Raw genomic sequence first — 15,445 nt, forward strand, 5'->3', positions numbered from 1 at the left:
AGCAGTGGCTTATCACATTGGAGAGAAAAATCACCATCAGAAGGAGTAGTGCTCAGAATATTATTCTTACCCAATAGCGCACTGATAATTCCAACAGACAGAAAAATTGTATTAACTCAATATCCCAGAGAAAAAGAGAAGAAAACAACCCACCACTTTATGCTAACTCAAATCTAGCTGAACCTAAGATTCCTCACGCTTCAGACTTCTTTCCAGCAGAGTTGACACTTTAATGTGTGGCTACCAAGGTTAGAAAATGTGTTCCCTGTCCACAGTCTTGTCTGGAAAGGCCCTATGGCAACATCTCAGGGTCTTGTGACAGGAGTACTGGCTAGACATCAAGAGAATTTGGATCTGGTCTGAAACTGCCTCTAAATCCCCTGGACAAATCTTACGATTTTTCTGCCTGTAGTTACCCAATTAATAAAATAGTATAATAGCAATACCCCTGTGATAAATATCACTATGATTTATATTCAGTTCAATTTGATAAATATTTGTTGAACAGCCAGGTGTTAGGCACTGTAAGGGAAATAAAAAGTTGAATTAGACATGGTCCCTGATCTTAAAGAGTTTAAAATCCATTAGAGTAGGCAAGAAATGTATATAAATACTATTTGTAAAATGAATCAGGTGCTGAAACAGAAGCACAAAAAAAAAGTTCTGTGTCAACACAAAAAAGTAAAAACTTACTTACATTTGTAGGTTTAAGAACAGTTGTGATAAAGCATGGAACCAACATCTGAGATAGGCCTAGAGGGAGAGGTTAGAGTATAGTGAGAAGAAACAGACTGGGGGAGGGTGTATTCAAAGAAAAAGTATACAACAGGTAAGGCACAGAGAACAGAAAAATAGTATTTGGGGAATGAGTAGTAGTCAAGATTTGTTGGGACATAAACGGAGTGAAGTATGGTAATGAGAAATTAGGCAAGAATGAAAGCAGCAATGAGATCCGATCACAAGAGCTTTACTAAAGGCCATTACAAGAAATTTGTACTTTATAAGCAACAGGGACCTGGCCAAAGTTTTGGAGAAGTAAGTTAGAGGCTCTCATAGCTGTTCAGGATAGATTCAATCAGGGGGGATATTCCTCCCATTCGCACTGGTATGGCCATACTGGTGGTTTACGGTAAGCACTCACTCTCATTGGCCATGCTCACTAAATGATTTGCATCTCATTCCTAGATTTAAGGAGAAGAAGACTAATGGCAGGAAAACCAGAGACAAAGCTATTACAACCATCCAGGCAAGAAGTAATGAGGACCTAAGATAAGGAAATGCTGTGAACTTTGGGCGAAGAAATTTCTCTCAATCCCAATCTCCTCATCTGTAAAATAGGGAGGATACTAATAGCACCAGCTCAGAGTTACTGAGAAAATCCAACAGGATAATGCATGCACAGCATTCAGCAAAGTGCCTGAACATAATAAGTGTGCAATAAATTATATATTCATTCATTCACTCGTTCACTAATAAGAAGGGAAAATGCTTTGAAACATGAACATGCAAGATTTGGGGTTTATTAAGTACTCAGGAAGAAAACAGTATAATATACTTGCAAAGTGGTGAGCTGACAAATCCTATCCTACTTCTCTCATTCTATAAATGAGATATCTTAGGTGACCTCTCAGACTAAAGAAATAAACCGTTCAAAAAGTGACTTGCTCTCTTGACCTGAGAATTTAATATTCAAAACATTTACATCATTTATTTTATTTCCAATAAAAGTGGAACATCAATAGGGGGAATGTGTGGGGAAAAAGAAAAATGAAGCATGAGGAGAATATGAAAGACTGGCTTATCTTTTGAACCCAGTATAAGGGACAATGGAACATAGTAAGAATAATGACCAGAAGTCAATTAGCATACATTTTTAGTCCTAAATCTTCCACTGATAAACCTTGGAGTTTTAGACAATTCATTTGATCTCCAGGGGCCTCAATTTCCTCACATGTAAAATGAAAGGATTGAACCAGATGACTTCTAAGGGCCTGGCTGGCTCTAACATTTCATGACTTCTTTAAAAACCATAAATATTTCTAGAGAAGTACTTCTCTAACCATGCCATAGGTTCTGTTTCTGCTTTACTCCACTTAAGCCTCCCTGAATCCAGTATGTTCATGCAACAAAAAGGCTGACTTTCTTCAGTCTGTCCCAGTCTCAAACCCCTCCAGGAGTTCCTGGCTCCATTCTTACTCCCTGATGACTACCCTTACTCCGTTTTCACCTAACCTAGGGCTCCACTACCTTTTTCTCTTTCCCTTTCATCACAGCATTAAGTGAGATGGATAAAGGCAGGCCAGGCCAGGAATTCTTCAAAGTGCTAGCCTGCTCTGGTCTCCCAAAGCAGGTAACTTGAGAGTCCACTCTACATACTCTCCTTCCAGCCAGCCAGGTACATGTAGACTTGGATAAAAGCCAATTCTCAAAGGGTTCAAAAAAATCACTTCTCAGCTAGGGTAAAACGAGACCATCTCCCTGTACCCATAGCCTTCAGCAGACTGCCTTGCTCCATCCAACATGAATAACTTCATTGACTGCAGATAATGTGAGATCATCTCTCCCCTTATCTATGTTGGGATTCTCAGTTTCTCTCACTCAGAATGAAAACCAGCTGCAGCCACTCACCCACTGGCGTTCACAGCTCAGTCCACCACACACCATAACCTGCAGAGGCAACCACCAGCCGTGAGAGCATTTGTATGATTCCAGATCTAAGACAGTGTTGAAGTCACTACACAAACCAAACATTGTAAAGAGCAAGGGAGTCTATGTAAATACAGTGAGGAAAAGAAGCCAAGGAGTACAGCCAGAAACGGGGAGGGCTGGGCCAGAGGAGGTGCATAAAATCGTAGATAAGGTATACAGGCTTTACAGACAGCACATGAGCAGAAATGTCAAAGTGCACAGACTTGAAGCCTGGCATATTTTGAGCTGCTAAAGCCTAAAGGGCAATTAGGCTATAATTTATATACCGTAATGCTTCAAATGCTCCTAAGCTGTAATAGAAACACAGCTCATTAAATATAGCCAATCTATCATCCCCTCAAGCACCTTGTAACTGTGCTGTGAAAAAACCAATCACCTTTACATTCTAATAAAAATATTATCTTGCCTGAGTACAGAGAAAGGGGTGTAATTTATGGGATGAAAACCAAAATTTTTAAAGGGCAGGGTGAGAAACGGATGCAGAATTTTTAACCAACAAACCTAGGGAGTTTATGGTCTTTCTTTTTAAAAACGTGTCAGCAAGTCTTCAGAAGTTGAATTTGAACCTTAAAATCAAGGGGATTATGTTGTCAGTTATTTTTAGATCAACAGTATAAGGTAAAATGGGTGCAAATTGTTCCTTGTTTTAGAGCTACTTAGCTAAGTCTGTTAAACTCAGTCCACAGGCCTCCCTGTACCTGTGTTTTTAATTTTTCTTCAGTTAATACTTCATCATCACTGAGAAAAATTAAGAAGTAAACATTGTTTCTACACATAATTTTTTAAATTTCTACAGTAAATTTCACTGTCCATCCTCAGCAATAAGGCTAAAGCAATCTTATCCAAAGAGAACAAGTGGATTATTATTAATAACTGTCTTAGTTTCCTAGGGCTGCCGTAACAAATGACCACAGCCTGGTGGCTAAAATAAGAGAAATGTGTTCTCTCACAGCTCTGGAGGCCAGGAGTCTGGAACCAAGGTGCTGGCAGGCCACACTCCCTCTGGAGGCTCCAGGGGAGAATCTGTTCTCTGCTTCTTCCAGCTTCTGGTGGCTGTTGTCATTCTCTGACTTGCAGCCACATCACTTCAGTCTCTGCTTCCGAGGTCACACTGCCTCCTTCTCTTCTGTCTGCCAAATCTCCCAGTGTCTCACTCTTATAAGAATGTCTTTACGAGGACATTTGTCATTGGAATTAGGGCCCCCATAGATAATCTAGGACAAACTTCTCCTCTCAAAATCCTTAACTCAAATCACATCTGTTGCCATACAAGGTAATATTTACCCTTTTATCATTTAAGGTAATATTGACAAATTCCAGGGATTAGGACATCTTTTGGGAGGCCACATTCAACCCACTACAATAATCATGACTGTCACTGTAACAACTGAAAACTTTACAACAAGGTACAGTTTATAAAGTACACTCATCTACATTATCTTACTTAATCCTGAAAGTAACTCTGTTCAAGGGTAGAGATCTAAAGAATTAGGTAACCATTCATTCATTCATTCATTCACTGAGCAATCATTTATTGAGTACCTACTCTTTGCCCAGTCCAGAGTAAAAGATACAAAAGCATATTGTAACAGCTGTCCACAGTCATGTAGTGCCTTTAAAATAACTGAGACAAGAGTATGCTGCATGAGGTGGGACCAATAAAAGCCAGAGGAGAGAGTCACAATCCCATCAAGAAAATTTGTCAGCATCTCCTCTGGGATTCCCACTTTGTCTTTACCTCCCTAAACTTCAGATTTCTCCCTTTACAATGCTCAGTACCTCCTAACAGGCCTGCTCCCTGCTGAACGCTTTGCCCAACTCACTACCTAACAAAGCCTGAAGCTCAATCTCATGCTTTCATTAATAGCCCTTAATACTCTGCCAAGTCCTGTCACTCCAGGACAGAACAGAACTAGAAAGCAAGAAAAAATGGCTATGGACCACACAGTGCCATTCACTAGTTTGACTCTAGCTTGTCTGTCACTCTGAGTAGATAGAGTGTCACAGTTTCAGAATCTCCTCTGTGTTTGTTGGGAGCACCAAGTTTGTGGATACTCTTTTTTTTTTTTTTTCGGTGAGGAAGATTGGCCCCAAGCTAACATCTGTTGCCAATCTTCCTCTTCTTGCTTGAGGAGAATTGTCACTAAGCTAATCTCTGTGCCAATCTTCCTCCACTCTCTGTGGGATGCCGCCACAGTGTGGCTTGATGAGTGGCGCTAGGTCCACACCCGGGATCTGAACCTGCAAACCCTGGGCCACTGAAGCAGAGCATAAGAATCTAACCACTACACCACCAGGCTAGCCCCAGTGGATATTCTTTAAAGAATTTTCTTTAAGTACAGATTAAGGCCTTAAGAAGGAATTTTGAAAATAAAATAGAACACTGGGTAGTCTCTTATCTTTAAAACTTCTACAATCAGAGACTTTAACCTTGCAGTATTCATACAATGAACACCTTCTACCTGGAAGTTGAGTGACAGCAACTTTCCAAATGTTCTTCAAAAATAAATCAAAGTGTCAAGGCTGGAAAGGACCTTAGACATCATCTAGTTCAACCTCCTCTTTTTACAGTTGAGTAAATGGGTCTGAAAAAGTTAATGGCTTGCCCAAGGCACCCAGTAAAATTAGATGCAAAACTTATCACACGCTCCAGGGTCCCATGAAAAAAATGTATGACTAACAGACCCTCTTTGGAGAGAGTCAGAATAACCAGAAAGTTCGTGGCCAGGGTCTATTACGTTCTGGGAAAACATCTGTCATTTACAGAGGTAGACACAAAAACACGGTGACTTTTACACTAATAGGCTTCAGAGAAACAGCTATTTTACTTCAGAGTGAAAATGTTGTTAAAATCACTTTGGTAACCCAGAAATCAAAACGGTAACAATCTAAAATGGGCTACCCTAAAAATGCAAGGATGTTTAAATTACTTAGGAATAGGCTGTTTAAGCTGTTTTGTACTTTAGAAGCACTTATTTTATATGTAAGAAAGTAATTAGTTTAATATATAAAGTTATTTCTTTTCTATTAAAATAGGTCCAAGAATCTCTGCTTAGCAAAATATTCCAGTAATGCTTTGTTTTTCCAGTTAACAGAGAGGAACTGAAACTACAGTTCTTTCTTCAAGTATTCTGAAATTCAGATTTTATCAGATCCCTTCCCCACAATATCCTAATGAGAAATATTTCATTACATGCTGAGAATTAATAACACTTCATATGTGTGAGAAACGTACCCTGCAGTTTCACAAAGCACTTTCAAATTCATCATATCATCCAATCATCAACAGCCCTGTGAGGTATAAAAGGGGAGACATTTTGTTCACAGTTTACAAATAAGGCAACTAAGGCTCAAAGAGGTCAAATGACTTGCCAAAGGTTATTACGGCGCTAATAACTGGTGGATCTCAGCTGGAATCCAGGTCTCCCACTATTTGCACTAAATGACATAGCCTCAGAGGTAAAATATGCAAGAGATTATAAAGAAGAGATATTTTCTGGCTTAGTAAAACTATGTTGAAAATACTGTACTCTTGCTCAAAACCAATACTGTGGAAAATGTATCATCTTGAACTCTCAAGAAAACTTACTCCTTTTTAATTTCTGTTTGATAACTTAATGTCTTTTATCATTTTATCCCAAAGCAAATAGATGAAGTTTGGCGTGGAATGAGATGGATCATGGATGCTCTACAGTATGCAAGATACAAACAACCAGTTTCTGGTTTACCCATCACTAAGCTGATAGACCCCTCAGATGAGCAGAACCTAAAGAAGATCAATTCTACATCATCACATACAGACTGTCTTCCATCCCCATCCCCATCCCCAGAGATGCACAGAAGAAAGGCAGTGAGTGGTAAGCAATAAGATCTAAAGTTCTGTTTCACTCATCAGATTCTTTGTCCTATCTCCACTGATGTTCTTTTCTGCTGAGGCGTTGGTCCCAGCAAATAGTAGGAAACACTGCTCAGTGATGAGAGTCTAAAAGCATAGGGGGAACAAAATCAGAACAGTGAAGGGGTAGGAAACTAGTGCAATAACCTAAGATCAACTCCATTTAGGTGTGGGGAAGATTCAGTCCAGTTCTAGCCCAAGCTTCCAAAAGGACACAGAGCAGGGATGAGGCTTCAGAAATGCAGAATGGAGACGGCTGCAGTGCCAGTTAAGGGCCAAGTCAGCCAAGGGAATCTGACCAAAACCAGGGAAGGAAGGAGAACAGGCCCAGCCTCTAGTAAATACAGGCTGGCAGGAATGAGGGAGGAAGTAGGTCCCAGCCTGGGTAAAAGTTCAGGGCAAACTTCCCATCCACATGGCACCAATGTCCTGGGGTGGGAGGTGGGAAAAAGAGAAACCCTGGATAAACTAGAATCCTGAGCCTAAGGCCAAATAAGTAAGTTGGCCTCACCATGGATACAACAAGCAGGAGACAACTTACAGAGAAGCTAGCAAGTCACCTCCACTCTTGGGAACTAAGTTAGAGTTTACGTGGCAAATACTAAGCACGAAAACATGGCTGGGTTAACACAAATTTCTACAAACACCTTTACGTGTATAAACAGAGAGAAAGAATACTGGTCAAAGGCAATATAATGCTCTTGCCTAGGACATGTTGAAACTAGTGCCATTTTTCTAGTCAATTAAAACAATGGCATGCAAAGCATCTTTCTTGATTCTATAGCTTATAAGAGCTCCAATTTTGTGTACAATAACAATAATTGATATTTTTAATAAATAGTTCTGAATTGTGGGCTTGTCCTATAGGGGGCAGCATGGTGTAGCAGACAGAGCTTGGGCTTAGAAATCAAGAGACCTGGATTCAAATCCCAGCTTTGTTTTACTAGCTATATTAGCTTGAACAGATTACTACACACATAAAATGAGAACAATAATATCTACACCTTGAAAAGTTACTGGTTAATAAGACAATCTATGTCAGAGATGCATGACATATAATAGACAATAAATTATAGGTAACATATTTAATGTTATTATTCTTATTATAGAAAACTTTAGTGGGGATATGAGCCTTTTTTATAAGTAAGTTTGTATATGCTCCTATGTTTTCAAAACCTCAATGTCTAAAACTCAAAACTTAACAAGTGGAAGAACTTGAGACAGCTAATTTACATTACCAAAGACTTCTATGATTTACCAAATAAGTCAACAGAAGACTTGTTTGAAGAGTTTCTCAAGTGTATTTTTATAGATTCCCACTAGGTCGGGGATACAAATAACATACCACCCCTGCCAGAAGCTGGTCTCATGGGGAAGAGAGATATATTAAAAACTTTCATGGAAATTGTCTATGTACTATGATGAGGATATATATAAGGTGCTAGGGAGTATATTGTAGGTGTTAACCGTAAATTCGTAAGATCAAAGAGAGCTTCCTGGAGGAAGTGACAAAGTCAAGTACTGAAGGATAAGCAGGAGTTGAACTAAAAAAGAGAAAAGAGGAGAGGATTATAGGCAGAGGAAGCAGAATGTTGTGCTTCAGGGAACTGCAAGCAGTATGGCCAACTCAGGATCCAAGAATATTGTTCATTCGTTTTGGGGGGGTTTTTTTTTCATTAAAAAAAAATAGTTGTTGGTTACCCGCTATCTTCCGGGCACTCTTTGAGGTAACAGAGATATAGTGATAAACAAAGCAAGTCTGCTCCCATAGAGCTTACATTCTAGAAAGAATGACAAACAATGAAAACCTAAACAAACAAGAGAATTTCAGATAGTGAAAATTCCAATGTATAATACAAAACAGCAATCAGGGTGGGCAGGGAGAGTGCTGAATTCGCTAGGATGATCAGCAGAGACCTATATGTGAAGGTTACATTTGAACCAACCAAAGGAAAAGGTGCCGGTAATGCAAAGGCCTGAAGTTGGAATATTCCAGACAATAAAACAGTAAAATGCCATGAGGTGGGTGAGGGATGCAAAGAAGGCCAACGTCATTGGATCAAAGTAAAAAAAACCAAAAGGGCTAGTGGAGAGAGAGGGGGTAGAGAGAAAAGCAGGGGCCAGATCAAGTGGGGCCATGGTAAGAAGTCTGGATATTATTCTACTTGTGATGGCAAGCTATTAGATAGTTTTAAGTAAGGATTAATATGGTCTGAATTACTCTTTAAAATCAATTTGTCTGTTGGAGAAGAGACCAAAGAGAGACAATGTCGGAAGCAGGGAGATCAATTAAAAAAAAAAAAAAAAAAGAGGAGATATCAAGTTTTCTGGCTTGAGTGCCTCAGGATCTCATGCCATTTACAAAAAAAAGGTTAGACAGGAGGAAAAACAAGCTTGGGTAGCTGGGCATGCTGAATTTGAGTTAGCTTTGGAACATTCCATACAGAAAGAAATGTTCAAGAGAAAACAGGATGTATGGGGTCTGGAGTTCAGGAAAGAGAAATGGACTAATAATATAGATTTAAGAATTGCTGACATATGAATGATGTAGCTACAAAATGCTTGGGATCTCCTAGAGAGAGTATGTAGAGTAAGAAGAGGAGACAATGGAAGGATCCCTGTGGAATGGAACAGCAAGACTTCTTAAACTAAGAAGGAGCAACCAAAGGAAGAAGATAAAAAACAAGAGAGTAGCGTCACAGAAATTAAAGCATGTCAAATGATGGTGAGAGGTTAAATAAAACTGAAAAGCTTCTATTGTTTTGTTTTCTTTTGAACAAGGAAGTCATCAGTAATCAGTGATCTTGATGATAGTAGTTTGTGAAGGGAAGGAGACAGAAACTGAACCCAAGAAGATCAGAGAGTACACTGAGGTAAACAAGTGGGACCAGGAAGGATACAGTCTTCAAAATCTTGGTTGTGAAAGGGAAGAGGGAGGGAGGGCAGTTAGCTAGAGAAGTATAGGGTGGAAAGCGCATTTTTTAAACGCAGGATAGATATGCCCTCTGTTGTTCCACCATTCGCATAATTCTACAACTCTTCAATTCTACTTCCAACTTCACAGCCCTTGTCTGCCCTCTCTGCTCACAGAACTTTCCCAGTGTTTAATCTTCTCTTGGCCACAGGGTCCTAAGTGGGTCCTCCTGGCTGTATGAGGGTGGCCTCTCCTGTGCCACAGAAGTGCCAAACTCTCACACTGGCCAGATGATGGGTTACACACACTCTCTGCTGCGAGGATCTGGCCAATTACATTCAGATTTTATTATTAACTTAAAATGTGAGCAACCATCATTCTGTTTCTTAAAATATAACTCTCTCTTGGGTCCATTTATTTCTCTGAAGCCAAGATTCTATGAGCTGTGAAACACAAAGATGTGGAGGGCAGCAAATGAAAAATAGAACCCAGTGACAGGGAAACTGTTGAGAGCTAGGAGAAACATTTAGCGTCCTATCCCCTCACAAAACAAAAATCATTTCAGAGAATGAAATCTACTCCCACATACTCTGTCCTCCTCAATAGCGTGTCTACTTTTAATTGTTTGGAAACAATTCATGAAGAGGAAAAAATCCAATTTAGAAAAATATCCCCACTGGGTTGCTCACAGGGCAAAGTTTGCAACACAACTCCATTCTGTGTGGGTAGGGTTCACCTAACTTCTGAGGAGCCTGCTGCAAATACAGAGCCTATCACAAACCTAGACTCTGGTGCCAGCCCAAGATTCTGTTTTAAGGCTGTTGAGTACCTTGGATTTGTTTGTATCTATCTTTGTGTGTTCAGGCAGGGGGAGGGGGAGGGAGAGTGGAACTCTTTAACTTACTTCCCATTTCTGTGTGGTTTTCAAATTCAAAGTAAAACTCCTCTGAGTCAATTAAAATTAAGAATCTCCCAAGGACCCAAGGGGGAAAGTTGGCTCCTAGAAAAGGCAGCTCAAGGCAGGGGGTGGAATGATTTGGTCCGTCACATGGGTATTTTCTCTCCCACTCCTTTTCTGTGGGTATAGTGGTCACAGGCAGCAGCAATTTTTTTTTCCAATAATGCTATTTCTCCTAGTGACGAATGGGTGAGGCAACAGAGGAGAGGGGGGCGTTGTTTCCTTTCAGACGCATTTGAAGATTATCCTCATCTTCCAAATGTAAATCTTCCTAATCTTCCTGGTAACCTTTTCCCAGATGTTAAGAACACTATGGAATAAACTAAACAGCCCAAAAAAATCAACAGGAGTCTGAAGATGATTTTTCTCTTGGGAAATTAGAAGGTGAGCAAATCCCAAGGTTCTAGCCAAGGCCTGATGAGAGATTTATTAAAATTCTTTATTTATAAATTATTTAAATCCTACTCAAACACAGTGGAAGTAGATTCAATGAAGCACAAAAAAATTTATAAATTTGGACAGTGATACATTAAAAATGTGAAGATAGATTTTTTAGGGCAAATACTGCTTATCATTGCTTTCTTTCTGTCCTGCCATGCCCCCTGCCTTTAAGAGAAAAGCAATGGCTTTAAATCAATTATTCTTTCCTGAAATGCCATCTCCCCATAACGCGCTCAAAATCCACATCAACTCTACTCTGCTGTTGTTGGTCTGAACCACAGAGACCAGGAGTTGCAACACCCATTACAATGGCAAGAAAGCCAAACTTCCTAAACCAGCACTAATACTATGGACAGAACTTTCATCAAATGGCTCCTGGGTCAACCAGAGGGGAAATACAAGGTTCTACCAGTGCTGGCCTGCCCAGTGGGTCCTCTAAGGGAAATTGAGGAGCACAACTAGGTTTATTAAAATAACAACTGGGCAAGGTGCCTACAATGCTTAATGGAGCATAAGGCCTGGATCTGGGGATAGAAGCTGCACTTTGCATTCTTTTCCAGGAAGGGAGGGAGTGGCAGTGGCCTAAGTCCCTGGAAACTCTCCTCAGTGCCCTGGCTGGCATCCTGGAGATTTTCCCAGCTTGTTCTGGGAGGGGTATCCCACTCTAAGCAATAGGTTCCACTAAGCCTTATAATAAATAATACAACCACCATGGAAGTCAAATATTTAGATTCCCACTAAAGCCGTGTTTCCCAAGTGTGGGTCCATGAACCTACAAGATAATATTTACTACTCCATATCCAAGCCCCATTTTCAACTCCTTGCTGGGTTACTATAATTCTAACTAGCTCTTCTCTTGATTTACCTTCTACCTCCCTTGCTCCTTCCTGTGAGTTACAGCAAAGAAGTTATATCATTTACTAATTCACTGCTAAATCTATGTTATGAAATACAGTACTAGACCAGATCATCACAACACAAGACAACATACAAGAAAATATTGTTCCCCTTTATTATCAACAGCAATCTCACTAAAAAATCTTGATGTTTATCTGATTACTGGTTTAATGTGTGTTTAATTACTGGTTTATTTTAATGTGTCACCTCTTAATATGTTTTCTAGTTATTCTCTAAGGATGGAAAAGATCTTGCTAATTCTAATACCTTCTGTTTGTAAGGCACTTAAAGTATTTTTAACAAACTTATTTAATCCTCACAGTACCTACGGAAGATAGGCAATATAATTCCCTACATGCTACAGGTGAACAAAAGTTCCGAGAGGCTGAGTGATGTGCTCAAGATCATATACACAGTATATGCTCAGACAGGACTTCAGCCCAGGTTTGCCTAATTTTAAGACAGTTGCTCTTTCTGCTACAACTGGGCTAATGCTTAAGTCAAGTACACCAAATATAAAGCTAAATGATTTAGGTGATTGTTTTTAAGATTTCTATGGCAGATTAAGTAAATCAGATCTTTTCAGGCTGCTTTCAGCATTGTTGTTAAGAGGCAATCAAATATCACTACTCTTTATGCCCCCAGATTTCCATATTTGTTTCAGTTCCAATTCAACTCAGCATACTTTGCTGAGAGCCTTGTATACACCAGATACAGCACAAGAGACTAATAATACAACGATGATTAAGTCACAGCCTAGTTAGGAGGTTCTCACGGTCTGCTCATACGTCCATGTTCAGAGTAGATGATCTGGGAAATACAGAAGATTCTACATGTTCCTTTGCTTGACTCCTTCCTTAGTCCATTCCTTTACTGACTTCCAACATTTACTAAGCAGAAATGAATAAGACACAGTGCATGCCCTCTAGAGTTCATAGCTCAATGAGGGAGACCAACATGCAAATGAATAATCTGTAATAGACCTTGATAAATGCAGTAACAGAGATACAGTAAAACACAGTTAAGAGCGAAGAGAACTTCACCTGAGCAACTACCCTTACCTGGGGAAATCAGCACAGGCTTTTCCTGAGAGACTGTCTTAAAATATGATGCTCCATTGAAATACTAGAACATCAGCCCTTTAAAGCACACGTTCATACACTCCTTAGTCTCCTGCAAACAATAAATGCTCACTATCGGTATGCCGAGAGGACAAAGTGCAAACTCTTCTTGCCGAGTGCGTGGCCTGACTAAGGGCTAGAAAGGAGAAAAAAGTATCACAAACTCCTCAGCAGTTGTTTCTAGTTACAGTCATTTTTACTATCAGGCTTCTAGTGGTTTCAATGGTGGCCCCCAAAGATATGTTCATGTCCTAACACTCAGAACTGTGAATGTGACCTTATTTGGAAAGCTTCCTGAGGGCCAGGACCTGCTTCATCTAATCCACTCTGTGTGGTACCCACACAATTATGTTAATTAGGTTCTTAGTTGCAGCTAGAGAAACATATTAGGTCTTGTATTAGTTTCCTGTGGCTGCTATAACAAATGACCACATACTGAGTGGTGCTAAGGTGAATGGCAGCATAGCAGGGCTCCGGAGAGGGACAAATCTGCAGGTGGGTTCCTATTCTGCCACTTCTCAGCCATATCAATTGGAAAATTTAATAAGCCTAAACTTCAGTATTCTTACCTGCAAAATGGGAATTGTTGTAAGCATTAAATAACACAAAGAACCTAGAGCACTTAGCATAATGGCTGGCCCACAGTGAGCACTAAGTGAACATGAGGCATTCTTATTACTATTGTTGACACGAATGCATGTGACAGCCGAATAAACAACAGTGATCAGCTAGAGAGGGAAGTTCAAGCAAAGTCAATTATCAATTCTTTGCATGGATCTTATTTCCAGCCCAATTTTGAATCTTCAGTTAACCTCTCTTCCTCATCACCCCTATGGTACCCATCACTGCCATCATCAAAAACAACCAACAGTTCTGAGACCCTGTTATTTGTGATGCCCAATTTTTCCCACTAAAGATAAGAGAAAAGTAGGAGCCGGCCCAGTGGCCTAGCAGTTAGGTATGGACCCTCCACTTTGGCGGCCCGGGGTTCACCAGTTCAGATCCCAGGCATGGACCTATGCACCACTTATCAAGCCACTCTGTGGCAGCATCCCACATATAAAATAGAGGAAGATGGGCACGGATGTTAGCTCAGGGCTAGTATTCCTCAGCAAAAAGAGGAGGACTGGTGGCAGATGTTAGCTCAGGCCTAATCTTCCTCAAAAACAAAAAAAAATGATAAGGAGCAGTATTGTCTAAAACTTGTTTTAAGAATACCAAAGTCATTCAGCCCAAGCCTTTATCTAGTTGTCTCTGTTTAATTTGAAAATCTCTTTTATCTTTCTTCTCCTCTAATCACGTGTCCTTCCATCTTTTTCACTAAAGACCAATGCCAGCACTGATGCTTGCAAGTGATCACCCGTCCTTGTTATATCCTTCACTCATATCTTCAACAGTTCCCTCTCCAGTGGTTCCTTCTTCTCTACCCACAAACATCTTCCCTCAACCTTGCTACCCCACCAGGCTCCCATTCCATCTCTTCCTGGATGTTTTGGCCAAACTCTCAAGCTCAGTCTGTCCTAAATTAAATTTACTATCTCTTTCACTACCCAACCCTGCCCAAATCCACTGCTGAAATTTAACTCCTCTGGTTTAATGCTACTCCTTTCTTCTAGGCACCAAAGCTTGAAACCTACTAGTCCCTTTCAGGACCTTTGCACTTGCTTCTCCAAGTTATCTGGAACACTCTTCCTTAAAACTTTCACATAGCTGGTTCCTTCTGATCATTGAGGGCTCATCTAGACTCCCTCTACTACAGAGATTCCTCCCCTGGCTACCTTATCAAAAGAAGCTTCCTCCCAAGTCATTCTCTAGTTTCATTTTCTTCATAGAACCTTGCAATATCTGAAATTAATCTTATGTATTTTCTGACATTGTCTAATCCATGCTCTTATGAGCTGCTTGAAAGCAGAGACTATGTCTGTCTAGCACAAAATAGTTGCACAGTAAACATCTTTGAATGAATGACTTTTATGGACTTTTATTTTCCTCTTCATAACTACCACTCTTGCTCAGCCCCACAACCTGGAAAAGATAAATATTTAAAGGCAGCAAGCTTGGACCACAGCCTCCTAGCTGGCCTCCCTTCTGTCTGTTTCCTGCTCATACAGTTCATTTCACATACTACCTGTTACATAATTATCCTAAATCACAGCTCTCATCTTGTCAATTACTTCAGAATTCATCAATAACGACCACCCAGTGGCTACAAAATTAGGTATAAACTCCTTATATAGGCATTCACAACTCTCCTCTGGATCCACCCTACCTTTTTAAAAAACTTAAATTCCCTCTTTTAACCATTTATTTTGAAATAATTATAAAAACAGTACATTGCAAAGAAATGTACAGGAATTCCCGTGTACCCTTCTCCCAGCCCCTCCCCAATGTTAACATCTTACACAGCTCTTGTACAGTATCAAGAAGCTGGTATAATCCATAGAGCTTATACAGATTTTACCAGTTATACATACTCTAGTGCATGTGTGTGCACATGCACAGAGGCATGC

At 40.0% G+C, this 15,445-nt stretch overlaps 1 protein-coding gene and 1 long non-coding RNA gene across 6 annotated transcripts in view; both read left to right on the forward strand.

Annotated features, from left to right (window-relative positions):
* ANKFN1 (ankyrin repeat and fibronectin type III domain containing 1) overlaps window positions 1–15,445 on the forward strand; it is a 371,662-nt gene that overhangs the window by 343,870 nt on the left and 12,347 nt on the right. For all 5 annotated transcript variants that reach the window (XM_070226368.1, XM_070226369.1, XM_070226373.1 and 2 more), the window contains exon 19: window positions 6,353–6,566. In XM_070226368.1, coding sequence (XP_070082469.1) covers window positions 6,353–6,566 — 214 coding nt within the window. The remainder of the gene's footprint in view (window positions 1–6,352; window positions 6,567–15,445) is intronic.
* On the forward strand, window positions 8,488–9,359 carry LOC138916164 (uncharacterized). Its single transcript, XR_011423016.1, has 2 exons — window positions 8,488–8,626; window positions 9,181–9,359. It is a non-coding gene; the product is annotated as an uncharacterized lncRNA (long non-coding RNA).

The sequence above is a fragment of the Equus caballus genome, chromosome 11 (genome assembly GCF_041296265.1).
Source record: "Equus caballus isolate H_3958 breed thoroughbred chromosome 11, TB-T2T, whole genome shotgun sequence".
NCBI lineage: Eukaryota > Metazoa > Chordata > Mammalia > Perissodactyla > Equidae > Equus > Equus caballus.